The 20,159-nt window shown below is 38.5% G+C and overlaps 1 protein-coding gene across 3 annotated transcripts in view; it reads right to left on the reverse strand.

Moving 5' to 3' along the window:
• Nucleotides 1–20,159, reverse strand: part of LOC120931421 (dual oxidase 1-like) — a 180,812-nt gene that overhangs the window by 72,945 nt on the left and 87,708 nt on the right. For all 3 annotated transcript variants that reach the window (XM_040342840.1, XM_040342839.1, XM_040342841.1), the window contains 7 exons: nt 15,777–15,952; nt 13,658–13,776; nt 10,530–10,667; nt 7,081–7,191; nt 6,510–6,712; nt 5,242–5,415; nt 3,160–3,385 (listed from right to left, as the gene is read on the reverse strand). In XM_040342840.1, the coding sequence (XP_040198774.1) occupies nt 3,160–3,385; nt 5,242–5,415; nt 6,510–6,712; nt 7,081–7,191; nt 10,530–10,667; nt 13,658–13,776; nt 15,777–15,952 (1,147 nt within the window). The remainder of the gene's footprint in view (nt 1–3,159; nt 3,386–5,241; nt 5,416–6,509; nt 6,713–7,080; nt 7,192–10,529; nt 10,668–13,657; nt 13,777–15,776; nt 15,953–20,159) is intronic.

Here is a 20,159-nt window from a genome sequence, read left to right on the forward strand (position 1 = left end):
TAATTTACATTATTTTGTATTTTCGTTGTTTTCATTTCAGTTTTCCGAAGATCCGTAATTTATTTTTCGTTAGTTTTGATTTTCGTTTTTTAGTCTTTGTTCGGCATTTCGTTTTCTTTTCGGTCTTCGAATATTAGTAAGTTTGCATTTTCGTTCATTTTGTTTTTCGTAATTATTTATTTTTTTTGGGTTCGGTATTTTCGTTGTTTCTATGTTTTCGTTTCTTTCTTCTTTCGTATCTTCGTTGTTTTTCATATTCGTTTTTTTTTAAATATCGTAATTCGTTATTAATTGCTCTAAACCATTCGTTCATTCGTATGTTAACGAATCAACTAAAATAACGAAAAATGATGGAAAACGTATTCGTAACTTAAAAAATTGCACATGCCTACTAGTTACTGACTGGCGTGAATCACTCAAAAACGGCTGTACCACGAGAGTTAACAACCCCCAACTTTACAATATATATATATATATATATATATATATATATATATATATATATATATATATATATATATTATACAGACATCATGATTGACCTCAATTATTTTTATTATATTGTTGCTTGCACACAATGGAAAACATGTTTAGCAAGTTTCATTGCTGGTATCTTGAAAGCACATGTTAACATTAGTTGATTATTCAAAGGGAGTAAACCTTGCAAGTTAATATGCTTTTTTAGCTTTAATTAATGCTGTCCTGTCATTTACTATACCTAAAATCACATTTGACTTGGATATCATTTATTCAGCGTGTCCTTTAGTCAATCAATGGCTTTAACTATGTAGTATTTCGTTTCAAAGAGTCTTATTGAATTTTTCAACAAGAAAAAAAAATCTGTATAAACATTTGTGTATTGAGCACACAACAGTAAATCAACACAACAGGACTATATGCTCGAGGGGGAACAGAGCAAAAACATACTAGTGGATACTAAACTAAGCAATACACAAGCCTATGTAATAAATCAAAGGCCTATTTGCGTATTATCATAAACAAATAAAGCAAAGTAACAATTATACACAGAAAAATAACACATTTCCATATGTAGAATAAACCATCGGTGCCACAATGTAGTATTTAAGGTACAAACCTGCACTAGGTCTTGTGCACTGGGGACTGATTTAGGGGCATAACCACAGGTCATGGGACCCCTTATCAAATAACAGGTAGTCAGAGAGTTGCCAATACACCAACAGGGACCAGTGTTGTGAATAGAAGATAATGAAGGACGAAGGGAAACATCTGCTGGGATACAAATTGCATCCTTAAAGTAGTACTGAATTTTCTTTTTTCATTTTGGATAAGTAAGGGAGGGTTATAACGCAGTATTTTTTTTTTTTTTTTACAGCTGCGTTTCATTGAGGAGATGTTCATTCACTTCCTGTCACATAGCAAAAACAGGAAGTTAGAGGAAACCACGTAAAAGTGAGTAAATCCCTGGTTATTTCCAGGGTCACCAGAACTAAGGTCTCTATTGGACAATTCCCCCTCTAGTGTAGTTCTGGTGACAAGCCAAACTTTGGTATTCTCTCTCACTTTCACTCTTATTGATAATGGTAAACATGACAAATAATGAGGGTAGACAGGGACGCAGACAGCGGTATAAAACCTGACAGAGGTTCTAATCCCTCTCTACTCTATCCAAAACGTAAAAAAGTTTTGCCTTTAGTTATAGTTTTAATTTTCCAAATAACTGCCCTATCTTCAGTAGCTACCTGTTCGTTTTCTAGTATCAATTGACTTTTTTAGGAGTCTAAGATCTCAGGGACTGGAAATTCTAAGCCCTTATACCTCTTTAAATATTGGCTTTTTGGCAGGACAACAGACCACTGTCTGATCAGTTTTTAGGTGAAAAGACACACTGGGATTTTTACAGTCTCAGGAAGACTGTGTTAGGCCAGCCATACACAGTTTGAATCTCGGCCAGTTCCTAATTCAAACCATTGATGGGCAGACTTAGGCCTCGTACACACGATAGGATAGCCAGAGGACAACGGTCTGAAGGACCGTTTTCATCGGTCAAAACCGGTCGTGTGTGGGCCCCATAGGTTATTTAACCTTCGATTAAAAAAATAGGAACTTGCTTTAAAATGTAACCGATGGACGCTTAACCGATAGGTCAAAACCGATCGTTAGTACGCACGACTATCGGTTATAAACCTGTGCATGCTCAGAATCAAGTCGACGCATGCTTGGAAGCATTGAACTTCGTTTTTTTCAGCACGTCGTTGTGTTTTACGTCACCGCGTTCTGACACGATCGGTTATTTAACCTATGGTGTGTAGGCGCGACGGACCATCAGTCAGCTTCATCGGTTAACCTAAGACAACTGTCCTTCAGACCGTTTTCATCGGACTGATTGTGTGTACGAGGCTTTAATGTACCAAGTTGATCAATCTAGGAACTTGGGTACAACCAGCCTGCTGGATTCTCTTACAATTATCATTAGCAGCTGTTATAGCTGCTAGCGTTAATCACTGTCTTCTCCTGGCAGGGACGGCTTCCCATGCCCACCCCTGCCCTTCCGCCGGAAGCAGACATTTGCTCCGCAGGAGGGATTCCTCTGTCAGAACTGTCTGTGTTGATAAGGAAATCATGCACATTTCTTTCCTTCAATGATGAAGTTTGCACCATGTATGCCTTAGCCATATAGGGGTTTAAAGTGCTGGCTGAATAAACTGCAGAGACTTTGAGGTTAATGAATAAACTCCCAAATGTACAAAAGGACTATGTTGCTTGCTGCGTGAGAGAAAGCAAAAGAGATATTTCACCAGTAATGATCTTGAAAACTCCTCTTGTGCTCATTTGGACTGGAGCCAATAAAAATCTCCCTGTAGCATCCTAACTCTAGACTCCAAGCCAAGTAAAGCCAATAACAATGTCATGTTGTGGGCTGCTATCTTCATGTAGGGTATAAAAATCTAAAATGTATCTGAACTGCAGATATTTTTTTCAATCATAATAGTTCCTAATTAAAAACCAAATGCAATGAAAAACATGTTCAAAACACCAAATTATATAAAATTATGTATAATCTATATTATATAGATATATCTATATAATATATTGTATAATTGTATTTCCTCGTTACACAAGAACTGCTATACCTTTTTGCCTGTATGCCAATTGTAAAAATCAGTGACAGAAATGTACCTTTCATTAAAATAATGAGTATATTTAAGAACTCCCTGAATGATAGATATCCATTCCCATCTTCATCCGCAAGAGAGAACATGGAATCCACAAATGTAGAGTGAGGCTTTAGTCCCAAAGATTCTGCAAACTCCGTCCTGCTTAGTTCACATTTGAGAGCCTCTCTTACTTTTAAGGAGCTTTCACATGTGAGATTTTCAATGCCTGACTGATCAATGTCAAGAACCTGCAGAATAAACAGAATGTAGAATCATGACACAAGGGGAAAAAAACAAGTTCTGTATATTCAATGTTAAAGAGAAACAGTCTTTATTGGGTTTACGTAAGGATTGGATAGTTTTGTTACATAATTAAATGTGTTTATGCCCTTGATTTAGCATAGCTCACCAACCTCTAGAGTTTTCCACAAGTGAACAATCAGTTGAGATGTCATCTGAAGTCTCAAGGTTACTGTCCTGTCAGCTTTTTAACCTAATGCTGATAACACTGTCATCCAGAGAATGCATAACATTTCAAAAAGCAGTCCCATAAACAAATACATCATACATCATATTGTCCCTCTCTTTCTCTCTTAACCACTTCAGCCCCGGACCATTTGGCTGGCCAAAGACCTGCCCACTTTTTGCAATTCGGCACTGCATCACTTTAACTGACAATTGCGTGGTCGTGCAACGTGGCTCCCAAACAAAAACATTCGTCACGCTGTGACAGACTGAAAAGCACGAAGACTGAAAAGCGCGAATCGTCTCTCACCAAACTTTTACTAACACGAAATCAGCAAAAGTAGCCCCAAGGGTGGAGCTATCCGAATGGTACTTCCCCTTTATAGTGCCGTCGTACGTGTTGTACGTCACCGCACTTTGCTCGAGCATTTTTTTTTCACGATCATGTGTAGGCAAGGCAGGCCTGACAAGAATCAGGTCGAAAAAAACGTTGTTTTTTCTAGACCATTAAAAATGGTCGTGTGTAGTGCACACTGAAATATTTTGTTTCGAAATTCCCTTTTCGTTTCGAAAAATACAATTATTTAGTTACTTCCAAAATTCATTTTTATTTATTGTGTTTCATTTAAAAATGCATTTGTCCGAAAATCGGAATTAAAGGGTCACTAAAGGAATTATTTTTTTAGCTAAATAGCTTCCTTTACCTTACTGCAGTCCTGGTTTCATGTCCTCATTGTTAGTTTTTGCTTTGATGTTGCTGTAATTCCTCTCTGTTCTGGACACTTCCTGCTTGTCTGTTTCCTGATCACCACAGTACTGGGAGATTTCTCACTGTGGTGACTAATCAAGAAGGTGTGAATACTGTTTGTAAAACGAAACTGGATTGGTGCTGAGGAGTTTTAGACAAAGTATCTCTGCCCCCTATTGTCTCACTGCCCTCTATTTGCTCTCTGTACATCAGAGAACCAGGAAACAACAGCAACAACTAAACTAAACTGCAGGCACATTATATGATTGTTTTTTATCTATTTTTAATCATTTTTAAAAGGAATCAGCATTTCAGCTAAAAAATTTTTTTCCTTTAGTGACCCTTTAAGGTTGAATCTGTCATTGAAGGCTTATGGTGTCTGTCGAATGTTCTAAGGAGATTTGAAAAAGCAGCTAAACTGTATGACGCCGCAATCATACATTTCTGGTGAAATGCTCCGCCCACAAGCTATAGTAGAATTATAATGTTGTATAACTAGTAATAATTATATTTATTAATTATTATTACTAGTCAACCAACATTAGAATTCTATAGCCTATGGAAGGAGCATTTGACCATAAATGTCCGCTTGTGGCGATAATATGTTTTTAGCTGCTTCATCGAAACTTCATGTCTCTATAATGTTGAATCTTTTCTCTCAATGTCGACTAATCTTGGACTAATAGTTAGGTTAGGCACATTCAACCGCAGGTTTGATAGACACAGATCACTATTGTCCCCGTCATGTCGAATCTTCTATTTATATCGAACTGTTGAGGCAACAAAACAAAAATAACGCATTTTTTTTGTCGGATCTTTCGGATTTCGGACTCTGCACATGTCTAATGTCTATTAGAGGTAGATCCTGCGCTTGGCTAATATATACATTACTTGAGAAAAGGAGTGTCTGAAGAAGGTTTCCAGGATCTGACTTCTTTGTTTTTTAGTAACAGCTTCCTTTAGCAGACTGTCCTCGTCCATTTTTTGTTCAATAAGTGTAAATCCATTTTCTTGCAGTTGATTGATAAAACCTATGCATTCTTCCTCACCATAGAAGTACAGGACCTATACCAAAATAAGTAACCAGATTATTTATTTCCTATTTCTAGTGTAGCATGGGAGAATGAAAGCAAGAATCTGATTTGCCACTACAGCCACAAGGCCTGTTCTTTATCACATTTCTGCCATGTTTTGAATCTTCATTTACTGTTATTTTACTAATGAGTAGAGTTTAAACAACATAGCTTATTGCTAATTTGATACCATCCATGTGAGAAAACAGAGGCTAATAGAAGGAATTAATAAAGGAATAGAGCATGTTCAATTTGTAAAGTGTTTGCTTTTGAATGACAATTGCGTGGTCATGCTACACTGTACCTCTATGAAATTTTTATATTTTTCTTTCCACACAAATAGAGCTTTATTTTGGTGGTATTTAATCACCACTAGTTTTTATTTTTTGCTAAACAAACAAACAAAAAGCTTTTTTTATAGTTTGTTATAGAATTTTCCAAACAGGTAATTTTTCTCCTCTATTCATGTGTGCTGATGTGGCTGCACTGATGGGCACTGATAGGCACTGATAAGGCAGCACCAATGACACCGATAAGTGACATTGATGGACACTGATAGGTGCACTGATGGGCATTGATGGGCACTGATAGGTGCACTGATGGACACTGATCAGTTGGCACAGATAAGAAGGCTCTGATGAGGCTGTACTGATAGGTACCACTGATGGGCACTGATAGGTGGCACGGCTAAGCGGCATTAATAGGTGGCACTGATAGACACTGGTAGGTGGCACTGATAGGCAGCATACATTTAAGCAATATTTGTTGAACATTCTTGTGAGGCAAATCCCTCTGGTGACACACAAAGGGGATCGGGTAAAGCACTTTAATTTGTGATTTACGAAGAGATTGAAGTGTACGTGGGACTTTTTGGGACACCTACTTTTATCACACTTTGGTTTCCAGTGGGACTGTTTGTTTTTTCACTTATATGCATGTTATTATATAAAGAAATTGAGACTCTCAGCGCCTCTAAAATGTATATATATTTTTAAGATTTCTCAATGTACAGTATATAATAAGCATCATTTTTTTTATTAATAAAGATATATATAACATTAACATGTTATAATAAAACATACTTACTGTATCATACTCATTGGGCACCTTGACCAGCAAAGTTCTGCATCCGTGATTATTAGACTGAATGACATTAAAGCATTTATGGCTTGGTATGGCAATGGTACGAATCACTGTGCTCCGGCTGTCCAAAATTTTTATCACTTGATGTGGATGGATTTGTAAGAGCACAATGCACAAAGGTTCTTTTGGTCCTTGCCATTCTTGAGCTTAAGAACAATATCTCCATTAATAATGCAATATACCATACATCATCAGAAATAGCATATGAATAAAACAGGCATGCGGTTATTAATGTGCAAGTTTATTTGGCATTTATGTGATGAAAAATTACTATAGATCAAGATTATTCCCAACAGTAGAAAAAAGCAACAAAATTCAAGTGATTCCTAAATAGTTTATGCGACATCTCCATATACAATGCAACGTTTAGTAGAACATTGTAAAAGTTCTCTATTAGTACTGAAGATAGAGATGCATGATTAGTTCTGATAAATGAAAAGAAAAAAAATTTAGACACCTTAATAGTATATACTGTACATTGCACAAATAATTTTATGTATAAATTACCAATTACCTGTAATCCCTTCAGCTGATAGAACCTTTTTTATACTAGCTTGTTGTCTTTTGATTTTTTTAAAGTCCTTCTTACGAGAGTGAGCAACTATCCAGGCAATAAAGAAACTTACTGAGGTAGAAAAAAGAAAGCAGTGTGAAACTAAGAAGAGCTCAAACATAATAAACAGAACATTTTTCCTTAAGCAATGTTGAAATCACTAAAAATAACTAGTGAATATTACCTTCATTTGTCCTTGCAAACCATGTCTATTTTTTTCCCTACAACTGTTGTAAATGTTCTAAAACTATGGGTGTCCCTTAAATAGCTAGGCAAGGTGCATTAAATAATTTTAACCTCCCTGGCAGTATGATTATTTCAGAAAAAAGGTGCTGAAAGCGGTACCATTATTTGCAAGGAAATTTGGCGTTTTATACTGTAGGCCTGCAATTCTTAGGAATAGCTCACTTAAATCTGACCAAACAAGAGTCTAGTAGACATCCCGGGTATGACATTCTTTTAAAAACACAATTATAAATTATAATATAATAAATAATTATAAATAATTATAACAAATAATAATATAATTAAAATAAAATTTATTCAATAATGTAATCAACTCAAAATCACTGAAATTTGCTCAGTTGCAGAATTGTCGCTGTCATTACTTTTATTTTTTTATGACGAATTTCCCCACAAATCGCTATCGCACAATTCTGCAAGTGATTATAATTTATTATCGCTGTTTTCTAGCTGCTCTAAAACCATTTTTGACATAAAGGGACACTTTTGGTTGCTATGGACAATCTACAGTTTTCAGGCAGAAAGAACAGTTTTTATTATATAAAAGTAGGGCACTGGGCAGACCACTAGGGACAAGGGGGGTGTGTATTTTTTACATACAGTACTGTAATCTATAAGATTACAGTATACTGTATGTATTGTGTTTGTTTACCTTTTTGAATTTGGCGCCGTTCTCCGGTCCCGTGCGTCGTAACGTCGCAGGGAACGGAGATCGGCGGCACAGGAGGACACTGTGTGAATCGAGCGAGGTCCCGCTCGCTCACACAGCGCGGTGGCATCGCTGGATCCAGGGACAGGGTAAGTAAACCAAGCCTGTGGATTCTGCGAGGCAAGCCCGAGTCTGACTCGGGGTTACCGATTTTAGCCCAAAAATCTCACCCCGAGTCAGACTCGGGAATACAGCTCAGAAGGTTAAAGCACAATACCCCAAAGTCTCGCACACACACTCGGTTTTCTCTGCAAGAACCAGCAAGAAAACTGCTGGCAGAGCTTTCTTGCCGGATAAACTGAGCGTGTGTATGAGGCTTTCAGGTTTCTCGTCTGGAAATCTGGCCAGAATCTCGACGAGAAAAATAGAGATCCTGCTCTTTATTTTCTTGTCTGAATTCTTGTCGGCCTGTTTCCCGACGAGAAACCCGAGAGTGTGTATACTTACCTGTCGCAGTGTAAACCCGTGCATGCTCGAAATGACTTTGACGCATGCGCGGTAGCTTCCACGACATAGGTAGGGTGAAGCAAGAAGGCGGTGATGGCATCAAATGTGACGAGCGCTCCGACTGTGTGTACACTCGGGCGGCAAGAGATTCTTGCCAAGAATCTCATCAGGAAAAACTACGAGGCCTCAAAAGTTATGTAAAGTCTAATAATGAATGTTGTTAATTTGGTCTATTTTGATCTGTTAAATATACCATTGAAAGTGTATTGTTATATCTGTTCAAAGAATGCAAATAAATAACAAATACGAGAAAATCTTCAGATGACATCTTCCTGTCCCCTCTGCCTGTGTAGGGTTGCCACCTCATCCCTTTAAAACTGAACACATATTAATTACACAGGTTCTGTGGCTGATTAAGGTGGTAATTAAATTCACTTGGTGCCTTAACTGCATTAAATTAGCCCCAGAACCTGTGTAATTCATATGTGTTCGGGTTTAAAGGGATGAGGTGGCAACCCTATGCTTGTGCTGCATTTTGCATTTTTAGTTACACGGTTCTAAATTATTTCTGTGGACTACAAATGCCCTGCCTCTATATTAAAGTGATTGTAAAATAAAAATTACAAACATGTTATACTTATCTGCACTATGCAGTTGGTTTTTCACAAAGCAGCCTGGACCCTCCTCTTCTCGGGTCTCTTTTCGCTGCTCCTGGTCCTCCCTCCTGATGAGCAGCTTGCTATGGGGTTACCCAAAATGAAGAGACAGAGATTGCCGCTCCTGGCAGGTCTTGTTGGGTGCAAGTCTTCTTCTCAGGAACAAAGGGTGCTAGCAATGCACATGGCAATTAAGAACAAAAGATGATCAGGACAGCCACACTCCAATCCAAGGTAACTTGAATGTAATGTAGCTATGAGTAAACATTAAAGTTAGTGTGAAGCGCGTCAGCTGTCCTAGGTTCCGTTGCTGTGACTTGTAGTGCCTGTTTCCATTTTTTTTACATAAAATTTACGTGGGATTAGAGTGCGGCTGTCTTTTGTTCTTAGTTACCCAAAATGAGTCACAGCTCTGTGTCCATTCAGGCACAGAGTCTGACCCGGCCTCACCCTCTCTCTCCCCTGATTGGTTAACTGACTTTGATTGACAGCTGCAGGAGCCAACGGCGAAACTGCTGTGTCTCAGCCAATCAGGAGGAGAGTCCCGGAAGGCAAAGACACTCGTGGACATTGCTGGAGAGAGAAGGGGCTCCGATAAGTATTAGGGGGTGCTGAGGAGGCTGGTACACACAGACTTTAAGGAGAAGAGGAGAGGAGCAGCTATCTGTAGTCTTGTCCTTTGGTTGACAAATGCTTCTTCTCTGTAGATACAGAAAAGTGAATGAACATTGTCACCCTAGGACAGGAATTGTTTTACTGGCAGGATCACTAGGTGAAAAGACAAAAAAGAAAAGTAATACCACCACTACATTTAAGGGGTGGAAAGCTGATTTTATTACACTTTTTTGAGGGTTAGGATATGTTTTAACCACTTTAATACCGCAGTACGTCATATGACGTCCTGGGTTTTCAGTGGAGATATCTCTACTGGCTCTCTTGTGTGATCGGTGAGCCAGAAAAGGAATCCGCCAGCAGCAGAAGTTTACTATAGTGCTGACCAAAGATGACTAGATGGTCTGCAATCATTTTTATGACTCTTGGAGATGGGGTGTGAATGATGTCATGACATCACGTCCGACCCCGGCAGTTGGAAACACTGCCGTGTGTTCGGCTTGAAAACCTGAGATTGTTTTTTTTTTTTATCTCAGGCTTTCCTTCTCTACATAAAGGACCTGTCATGCCATATTCATATTACAAGGGATGTTTACATTCCTTATAATAGGAATAAAAGTGATCAAAAAACAAAATAAATAAAGGGAAAGTGAAAAAAATGTAAATAAAATTAACTATAAGAAAAAATGAATTAAAGCGCTTTAATTAAAAGAGATTTTTAAAGTATCATTAACTATACAAACCCAAAGGAAAAGAGCAAATGGTCACAATTACGGCGCTGTATCCAAACACGCAACCTTCAAAGTAGTCTGTAACAGTTAAAGGAGCACAGGGGGAAAGTTTTGCAGATGATATCTGCTCTGGCTGAGGACATGGATCACCTAAGAAATAAAATAAAAATGTGAAAAGATGTTAGTCCTACATACATGCATGACTGGATATTTCATTGGTTGCAAACATGTTAACTTCACTGCACCCAACTTTACTGAGTTTAGCATGTTTGAGTTACTTTGATTTACAAAAAATGCAATAGCTTGCAGGTGTCATGACTGCCTAAAAACAGTAGATGTAGTGGAGATTCCTCCATCAATGATGTTGACCTGGATAGGAGAATCTATTGAATTCTCTAATTTAGCCTCTGTATGGCAACCTTAACCACTTAACGCCCGCCGCACGCCTATTTACGTCCACAGAATGGCACGTACAGGCAGATGGGCGTATATATACGTCCTTGCCTTCTAGCGGGTGGGGGGTCCGGTCGTGACCCCCCCCCCCCCCCGCTGCGTGCAGCGGGCGGCTTACCTCGGGGAGCGATCCGGGATGACGGCGCGGCTATCTGTTTATAGCCGCTCCGTCGCGATCGCTCCCCGGAGCTGAAGAACGGGGAGAGCCGTATGTAAACACGGCTTCCCATGCTTCACTGTGGCGGCGTATCGATCGAGCGATCCCTTTTATAGGGAGACTCGATCGATGACATCAGTCCTACAGCCACACCCCCCTACAGTTGTAAACACACACTAGGTGAACCCTAACTCCTACAGCGCCCCCTGTGGTTAACTCCCAAACTGCAACTGTCATTTTCACAATAAACAATGCAATTTAAATGCATTTTTTGCTGTGAAAATGACAATGGTTCCAAAAATGTGTCAAAATTGTCCGAAGTGTCCGCCATAATGTCGCAGTCAAGAAAAAAATCGCTGATCGCCGCCAATAGTAGTAAAAAAAAAATAATTAATAAAAATGCAATAAAACTATCCCCTATTTTGTAAACGCTATAAATTTTGTGCAAACCAATCGATAAACACTTATTGCGATTTTTTTAACCAAAAATAGGTAGAAGAATACGTATCGGCCTAAACTGAGGAAAAAAAATTGTATATATGTTTTTGGGGGATATTTATTATAGCAAAAAGTAAAAAATATTGCATTTTTTTCAAAATTGTCGCTCTATTTTTGTTTATAGCGCAAAAAATAATAACCGCAGAGGTGATCAAATACCACCAAAAGAAAGCTCTATTTGTGGGGAAAAAAGGACGCCAAATTTTGTTTGGGAGCCACGTCGCACGACCGCGCAATTGTCTGTTAAAGCGACGCAGTGCCGAAGCGCAAAACCTGGCCTGGGCATTTAGCTGCCTAAAGGTCCGGGGCTTAAGTGGTTAAAGTGGTTGTAAAGTCCACTTTTTCACTCGTACCTACAGGTAAGCCTTATTATTTCACAGAGAACAAAAAATATTTAGTAAATGTTCACCATTTAGAAGATATTCACAATTGTAGCAGCCGGTGATCTAAGGGGCGCATGCGCACATTGCTCTAAAGGTACAGCACACTCAAGTGGCAAGGAGGCAGGGAAATGTTGTAATCATGAGGGACTTCAATATTCCTTGTATTGATTAAGAATAAAGAACTGAGTACAGATGTAGAAGTAAGGAATCATTTAATTTAATAATTTAAGTAACAGTGATCACAGAGTAATTACGTTTGCCTCAAAGTATAGGAAAATGAGGGTAGGACAAGAACACTACAAAGAGACAACTTTACTAAGCTGTACACCATGCCACATCATACTAAATTGGATCAAATTCTTCAAACAAAAAACACTGAATAAAAGTGAAAGTGCTTTAAGAACATTAAAAATGGCATTTGCCAGTGCATTCTAACAAATGTTAAACAAACTACAACCTACAAGTGTGAATCAGGCCTAAATCCATTTTAGAGTTGCACCCAGAACAATAGTTAAGGGGAAATCTAATGGGGACATTTGTTCCTGGGGACAACTGTTTAAGAGGGGAGCTCCTTCACTAACTTTCTTTTGTATGTCTTGGACAGGCATAAATTGGAAATGTTCCCAATGGTACACAGACAAGCAAATTAATCAGCTGGAAGAGGTTTAACCCTTCTCTATTCTATCCAAAACTTTCCTTGCTGCCTGTGTCCCTGTTTGTAGACTTACCTCAGTTTCCTTAAATACCACTGACACAGGATGTGATGGGCTTCACAGTGTCACTCTAGAATCCCTCTTTTTTCTTTCTCCTGTTTGCCATTTTGTATTAGATTGGCACCTTGAGATTGATGGTCACATTAGTTGGCAATTTAACATTCGTAGTTTGGCAGTTCCAGTTGGACACTTTAGGATAATTACCAGGGTTGCCAACTTTCAGTAAATTTACGAACAGTTTGTAAAATCTATACTTTTTGCATCTGTCCTTGATTGTCCATTACGAACATGTAGGCTGCATGTCTGTAACTGACATTCATTGAGAGATGCAACAATTATGGATTTTACAAACTGTTTGTAAATTTACTGAAAGTTGGCAACCCTGATAATTTCACTATTTCAGATTGAAATGTATTATTTTTAGTTCTAATTTACTGTTTGCCACTTAATGCTAAAGTAAAATGGATAGAACATTACTATTTATATTATTAAGTATATAGACTAATTTTGTATTTCACATATCTTTGTAAGCTGATGTTGATGGTGGGTTAGATTAAAATATTGTATTTGTAGGGATGCTCTATCTCCTTAATGTTCTGAGGAAGAAAGTGAAGACTGTCTAACCACCTAAAGGAAGAACCATCTTTGACTGCCTCTGTTTCAGGAAACAGCTCAAACAGCCCTGTCCACATTTTCTGTACAATAGGACCATGGAGCCATTCACATATATATCAGTACATATGAAACCAGCTTTTAGATATTGAGAAAATGTATGTGGAAAAGTTGTGTGGGAAAAAAAAAGACCACACATGCATAAGACATTTTTAGGTGTAAAAATAATCATAATAATATATACGCTTGTGATAGATGTTCTTTATTATGGCAGGATGGTACAATATTGCATGATGACATTTCTATTATTAATTATGTGCTCACCATCAACCCAAGTAAAAACCTCCCGCTGAATATCTCCAACACTTGCAGATGTTACTGCTAAGATAACATCATGAAATGAAGTATTCTTGATCTTGGCTATTTCATCTACAGTGAACAGTCTAAAATAGAGATATATTACAAAGATGTATTATATTTTCATAACTGAGAAGATAGATAGATAGATATATATATAGATAGATAGATAGATAGATAGATAGATAGATAGATAGATAGATAGATAGATAGATAGATAGATAGATAGATAGATAGATAGATAGATTAAGGCCCCGTACACACGAGCGAGTTTCTCAGCAGAATTCAGCCAGAACCTCGGTCGGAGCTGGATTCTGACGAGAAACCAGGCCGTGTCTACACTTTCGGCCGAGGAAGCCGACGGGGATCTCGGCGAGGAAATAGAGAACATGTTCTCTATTTTCTCGTTGTTCAATGGGAAATTTCGGCTCACCGAGATCCTCGGCGGCTTTACAAGGAACTCGACGAGCAAAACGATGTGTTTTGCCCGTCGAGTTCCTTGGATGTGTGTACGGGGCCAGATAGATAGATACAAAATAAACATTGAAAAGTGCCTCCAGACCCAAGTTAGATGGCAGTTGGTCAATATACACTGACGTTTCCTGTCTTTTTGGCACCTTTTCAGCAGATAAATGTAAATTGTAAATGGAGTTTACACCTTAGAAGATTCATTCTAACTCTGTAAAATGTTTGATTTTACCTGTATTGCTGCCCTACTCCATTACTCTATGGAGACTATTGAGCCTTAACTTTCCAGATTCCAGATTTATGTGTGCCATTTTGAAAACATTTTGAACTTTAAAAAGGAACACATAAATTGTGAGTTTTTTCATTAACACTGGACTCTGCACAAGCAACCTTTTTTCAATTATACTCAAGAGCATTACATAATGAGTCATTGCAAAATAAGTTTCAATATCTTTTAAGGCTGAACTCCAAGGAAAATTCATAACCACCAATGCAGTGGGGCACCTCTGCATTGCAAAGGGTTAAATTCTCCTTTTTATTGAAGGTACCTTTAATTTTACTTACCTTATTCCTCACTCCCCAGGCTTCTACCACTTTGTGCAACCAGCAACCAAAGCAACTTTGCTTTGGTGCTCTGCCTGTCATTTGCCTTCTGATGTCATCATGTATAATGCAGGAATAGCAGTTCGGCATTGTGAGTGAGCATGCTGAGAGCTCATCTACAACTCGGCATGTCAGAGGGAAGAGGAGAGCGCTGGCTGCCAGGGAAGCAAAGGTAAGTATAAATGCTTTTTTACACTACCCTAGACAAAAACACACATTTTACTCTTGCAATGTGGGGATCCCCACTGAAAAGGTAGTTTAAAAGTGTTCCCAGATTTTATCTTTAAGAAAGATAATATAAGTTTTCTTGACCATCAAACCTATGATTGCAAATGTATTTTATTTCCCCTCAGCCCAGCCAGCTTTTATGATGCTACGCATTCATTGATAAGTTATTTCTCAAATAAGGCAGTGAAAACAGTGGTGTTGCATCAGCTACAGGGCCCATGCACTTAGGGGAACCCAGTTGAAAACGTTTATCTCTCTCTCTATCTCTTCACTAAACCAGTCAAAATTAATAACACAGATAGGTCTTCTTTCATATAAACTTATAAATGTGGCCCAGTGTTAACAAGTGACTTTGATAGATTGGGTGAGGCTTTATATTTTGATGGGAATATTAAAAAATATTATGAAACTCTTGGAGGGAGTTGGTTTCATTTTGCTTTGGAGACAGAGAACTTTGTCTGTGTCCTTGACTTTAAAACCTACAGAAGAAAGAAGAACTTTTCACATATGGCTGGATTGCAATACAAAATGTTTGCAGATAGATTCATGCTTAGATCTATCCTGTACATGTTCATTCACAAAATAGTGACAGTTGTGTTTCTGAAAGGTGCATTGATGTATGAGTATTAATGTGTATTGTGGATGCTTTAGCTCATGCAGTATGTTTTTCTTTCTATATTATGAACTACTATGTTGGGCATTCTGCTTAAAGGAAAATAATTAAAATAACATTTTACAAAGTAAGGATATCTGAGTTTGTACCTGCTTAGCAGTTATTAATATTTACCCATTTCTTGAATTTTCAAACCAGAATCGATCTCCATCTCGTAAGCGCTGAAACTGGTCGAGAGCAATGGCAGTCAGAAGCTCCCCTGGATCTCCAAAACTCTCCAGCATGGCACCCGGAAGAAGCTCTAATTTATTTATATCATTGTCATAGAGCATGGCCAAGTCATCAAACAACTACAGTGTGGAAAAATATATATGTTACTATGCTAAAAGTAATGAAGCTTTCTTTTCAATATTTAAAGTAGATCTACAGTGCCTTAAAAAAGTATTAATATCCCTTGAAATTTTCCACATTTTGTCATGTTACAACCAAAATTGTAAATGTATGTTGTTGGGATTTTATGTGATAGACCAACACAAGGTGACACATAATTTTGAATTGGAAAGAAAATGATAAATGGTTTTCAAATACTTTTTTTTTACAAATAAATATGTAAAAAGTGTGGAGTGCATTTGTATTCAACTCCCTGAGTCAATACTTTGTTGAACCACCTTTCACTGCAATTACAGCTGCAAGTCTTTTTGGGGATGTCTCTACCAACTTTGCACATCTAGAGAGTGAACATTTTCCATTCTTCTTTGTAAAACAGCTCAAGCTCTGTCAGATTGGATGGAGAGCATCTGAACAGCAATTTTCAAGTCTTGCCACAGATTCTCAATTGGAATTTGGTTTGGATTTTGAATGGGCCATTCTAACACACGAATATACTTTGATTTAAACCATTGCATTGTAGCTCTGGATGTATGTTTAGGGTTGTTGTCCTGCTTGAAGGAACCTCCGCACCAGACTCAAGTCTTTTGCAGACTCTAACAGGTTTTCTTCTAAGATTGTCCTGTATGTTGCTCCATCCATCTTCCGATCAACTCTGACAAGCTTTCCTGTTCCTGCTGAATAAAAGCATCCCCACAACATGATGTTGACACCACCATGTTTCACGGTGGGGATGGTGTGTTCAGGGTGATGTGTCGCCTACATGGCTTTTTACAAACTGCAAACAAGACTTCTTATGGCTTTCTTTCTTTTAACAATGCATTTCTTTTTGCCAATCCTCCATAAAGGCCAGATTTGTGGAGTGCATGACTAATAGTTGTCCTGTTGACAGATTCGACCACCTGAGCTGTGGATCTCTGCAGCTCCTCCAGAGTTACCATGGGCCTCTTGGCTGCTTCTCTGATTGATGCTCTCCTTGCCCAGCCTGTCAGTTTAGGAGGACAGCCATGTCTTCGTAGGTTTGCAGTTGTGCCACACTCTTTCCATTTTGGGATGATGAATTGAACAGTGCTCCATGAGATGTTCTAAGCTTGGCATTTTTTTTATAACCTAACCCTGCTTTAAACTTTTCCACAACTTTCTCTCAGACATGTCTGGTGTGTTACTTGGCCTTCATGATGCTGTTTGTTCACTAAAGCTCTCTAACAAACCTCCGAGGGCTTCACAGAACATCTGTATTTATACAGAGATTAAATTACATACAGGTGGACTTTATTTTTCTAATTAGGTGAATTCTGAAGGCAATTGGTTCCATTAGATTTTAGTTAGGGTTATCAGAGTAAAGGGGGCTGAATATAAATTTCCTTCCACTTCACAATCATGTGCCACTTTGTGTTGATCTATCACATAAAATCCAAATAAAATGCATACGTTTTTGATTGTAACATGACACAAAGTGTAAAATTTCGATGGGTATGAATACTTTTTTAAGGCACTGTAAATGCCAAGTTGGTGACATTTTCTTTTGTAAGGACTGTTTATCATGAAAGTATCAATTTCTTTTTTTATTCTACAAAAAATATAAATATAGATTTGTTTTATCTCAGCGCTGCTCATCTTTCACAGCTTCTTTACATCCACTTGATGTCTACTGATAGTAAAAACATGTGAACCATCCCTGTGCAATTAGCACTGGCTGCTTGTAGTATCAACTGGCAAACATGTGTGACAGAATGACAATACAGGTGTAAGGTGAAGCAGTGTTCACTTCAATCCTATAATCAATCACATGCAAGTGAAAATTCTGTTTTTTCATTTCCTTTGCACATGATCGGGCATTCTAAAGGAACACAGTGGGGTTGATGTACTAAAACTCGAGAGGGCAAAATTTGGTGCAGCTGTGCTAATCAGCTACTAACTTCAGCTTGTTCAATTAAGCTTTCACAAAATACCCCTGGAAACTGATTGGTTTCTATGCAGAGCTGCACCGAATTTAGCATTCTCCAGTTTTAGTAACCGTTGTCACCTTATTTTCTAAGCTAAATGAACATTAACTTTTCTAAGTAAACAGTCTCAATACCTTTAAGTAAATCAAATTAATTGTTTTGTAGGCCCAATTGATTAACCTCTTAGTAGACCTACCAATGGTATATTCCTTTTAGCTTAAGATTGGTTATAATTCTTTTAGGTACTGCTCTACTAGGTAGTGTCAGTATGCTAAGAACCATAGACAGCTTCTAGACCCTAAATCTCAATCTCTTAAAAGGTATCAAATCCCACAAATATGTAAAATCGTGCAGTTTAGTCTGTAGATGTGCTTTTTAGGCTAAGAATGTTTTCAGAAAACACAGGAAATACCTGTTGATCTTCCCAGAAATGTAATGTCTTTGCAACTTCCTGTGAGATTAACTGGAGAACAATTGTATCTTTCTTCTAGAACGCAGGGGAGGCTCAACCCTTAGGGGTTCTCAGGCATCAACCCCTATCCTATGCATGAATCTATCCACGGCCGTCGTTGCCGCTCCCCCTATTCATGTGTCCATCCTTTTTTGGGTCACTGGGCATATGAATTAGAGTGGCCAGTTTTTTTTTTTCTTTTGAAGAACCTGATTAGAGTTATACGCTCTAATAGGCTTCAAAATAGGGTGGACTCGGGACGCAGGGCATTGCCCAGGTGTGTTACAAAAGTGAATAAAAAGTTGCTGTTGCAATACTGATCCTCTTTCCGGCCAATTGGGACGAAGGTATGAAACCTGTTTCCCAACTGGCCAAAACGTTGGGCGATTCTATTGGACGCTTAATGCTGGGAGGAGGAAAGAGGAGACACAGCAGAAGCTGCTCCTGGAGAGGACTCCGGTCACCGGAGCAGTTTTCCCCGAGCCCACCATACTCTCACCGCCCGCATCAAAGGTAAGGACAGTGGGTGGTGGTAGGGGTTAGCGCCCCCTCCCAAAAAAACACAAGCTGCCACTGTTATGCCCTGTACACCAACCGTTTTTTCCGTCTGAATAAACTTGGATGTTTTTTCCGACGGAATTTCGCTCAAGCTGTCTTGCATACACACGGTCACACCAAATTCCAACCGTCAAGAACACAGTGACGTACAACACTACGACGAGCCGAGAAAAATGAAGTTCAATGCTTCCGAGCTTGCATCGACTTGATTCCGAGCATGCCTGGTTTTTAGTGTGTCGGAATTCCATACAGACAAACGGAATTTCCGATAGCAATTTGTTCCATCGGGAAAATAGAGAACCTGCTCTCTATCTAAGTCTGTCGGAAATTCCGACGGAAAAAGTCAGATGGGGCATTCACAAGGTTGAGATATCCGATGAAAAGTCCCATCTGACTTTTTCCATCGGAAATTCCGACCGCGTGTACGCGACATAAGAACGTCTAATCCGTCATCGCTCATGCAACAGAGATGAACACAGGCAGACATGTTTTAATCTCAATCTGGGTAACAATTATGGTTGCCTCTATAAATACAGTTGAGTGAGTGAGCAGATGCAAAACAGGAAAAAAAAGTGTTATTCATTAAGATTATCAGATGAAAAAAAAAAATTTTTTCTTAAAAATGAATGCCACTACCACATCTAAGGATTAGCAAACTGCAATATATAAAATGTTTTTCTGTTTAGATAAGCTTTAGGAGGGCTACACTACAGAAATGCTATATGACTCAATTCTCATCTATTCTTGTTTCTCTTTAAGAAAAACATGTCCTTTTGATCTTCATTAATTTTACGTTTAAATGCCATTGAGATTGAAATAGTAATGACTTGCATCTTACATAGGGTTTCCTTTATTTAACTTCAACTGGCCAATCTGAGTGACAGCAAAGCCAAAGGAAGGACAACACAAGCAGCTGGCAAAGCTGCCGCCAAAGTAAACCTATTGCTTTTCCCTGCATGGACAGTTTGCCTTATATGGATTTTACCTAGTTTACATTATTTATTATTGGTGATTGTAAGTAGTTGTTCTACTCATTTAAAAAAAAATGAGATGAGTAGTTGTTTATAATATAGGCAGTGTCAGGCCCCGTACACACGACCAGTTTCCTCGGCAGAATTCAGCTTCCGACCGAGTTTCTGGCTGAATTCTGCCGAGGAAACTGGCCGTGTGTACACTTTCGGCCGAGGAAGCCGACAAGGAGCTCGGCGAGGAAAT

Source organism: Rana temporaria, chromosome 3 (genome assembly GCF_905171775.1).
Source record: "Rana temporaria chromosome 3, aRanTem1.1, whole genome shotgun sequence".
Lineage (NCBI taxonomy): Eukaryota > Metazoa > Chordata > Amphibia > Anura > Ranidae > Rana > Rana temporaria.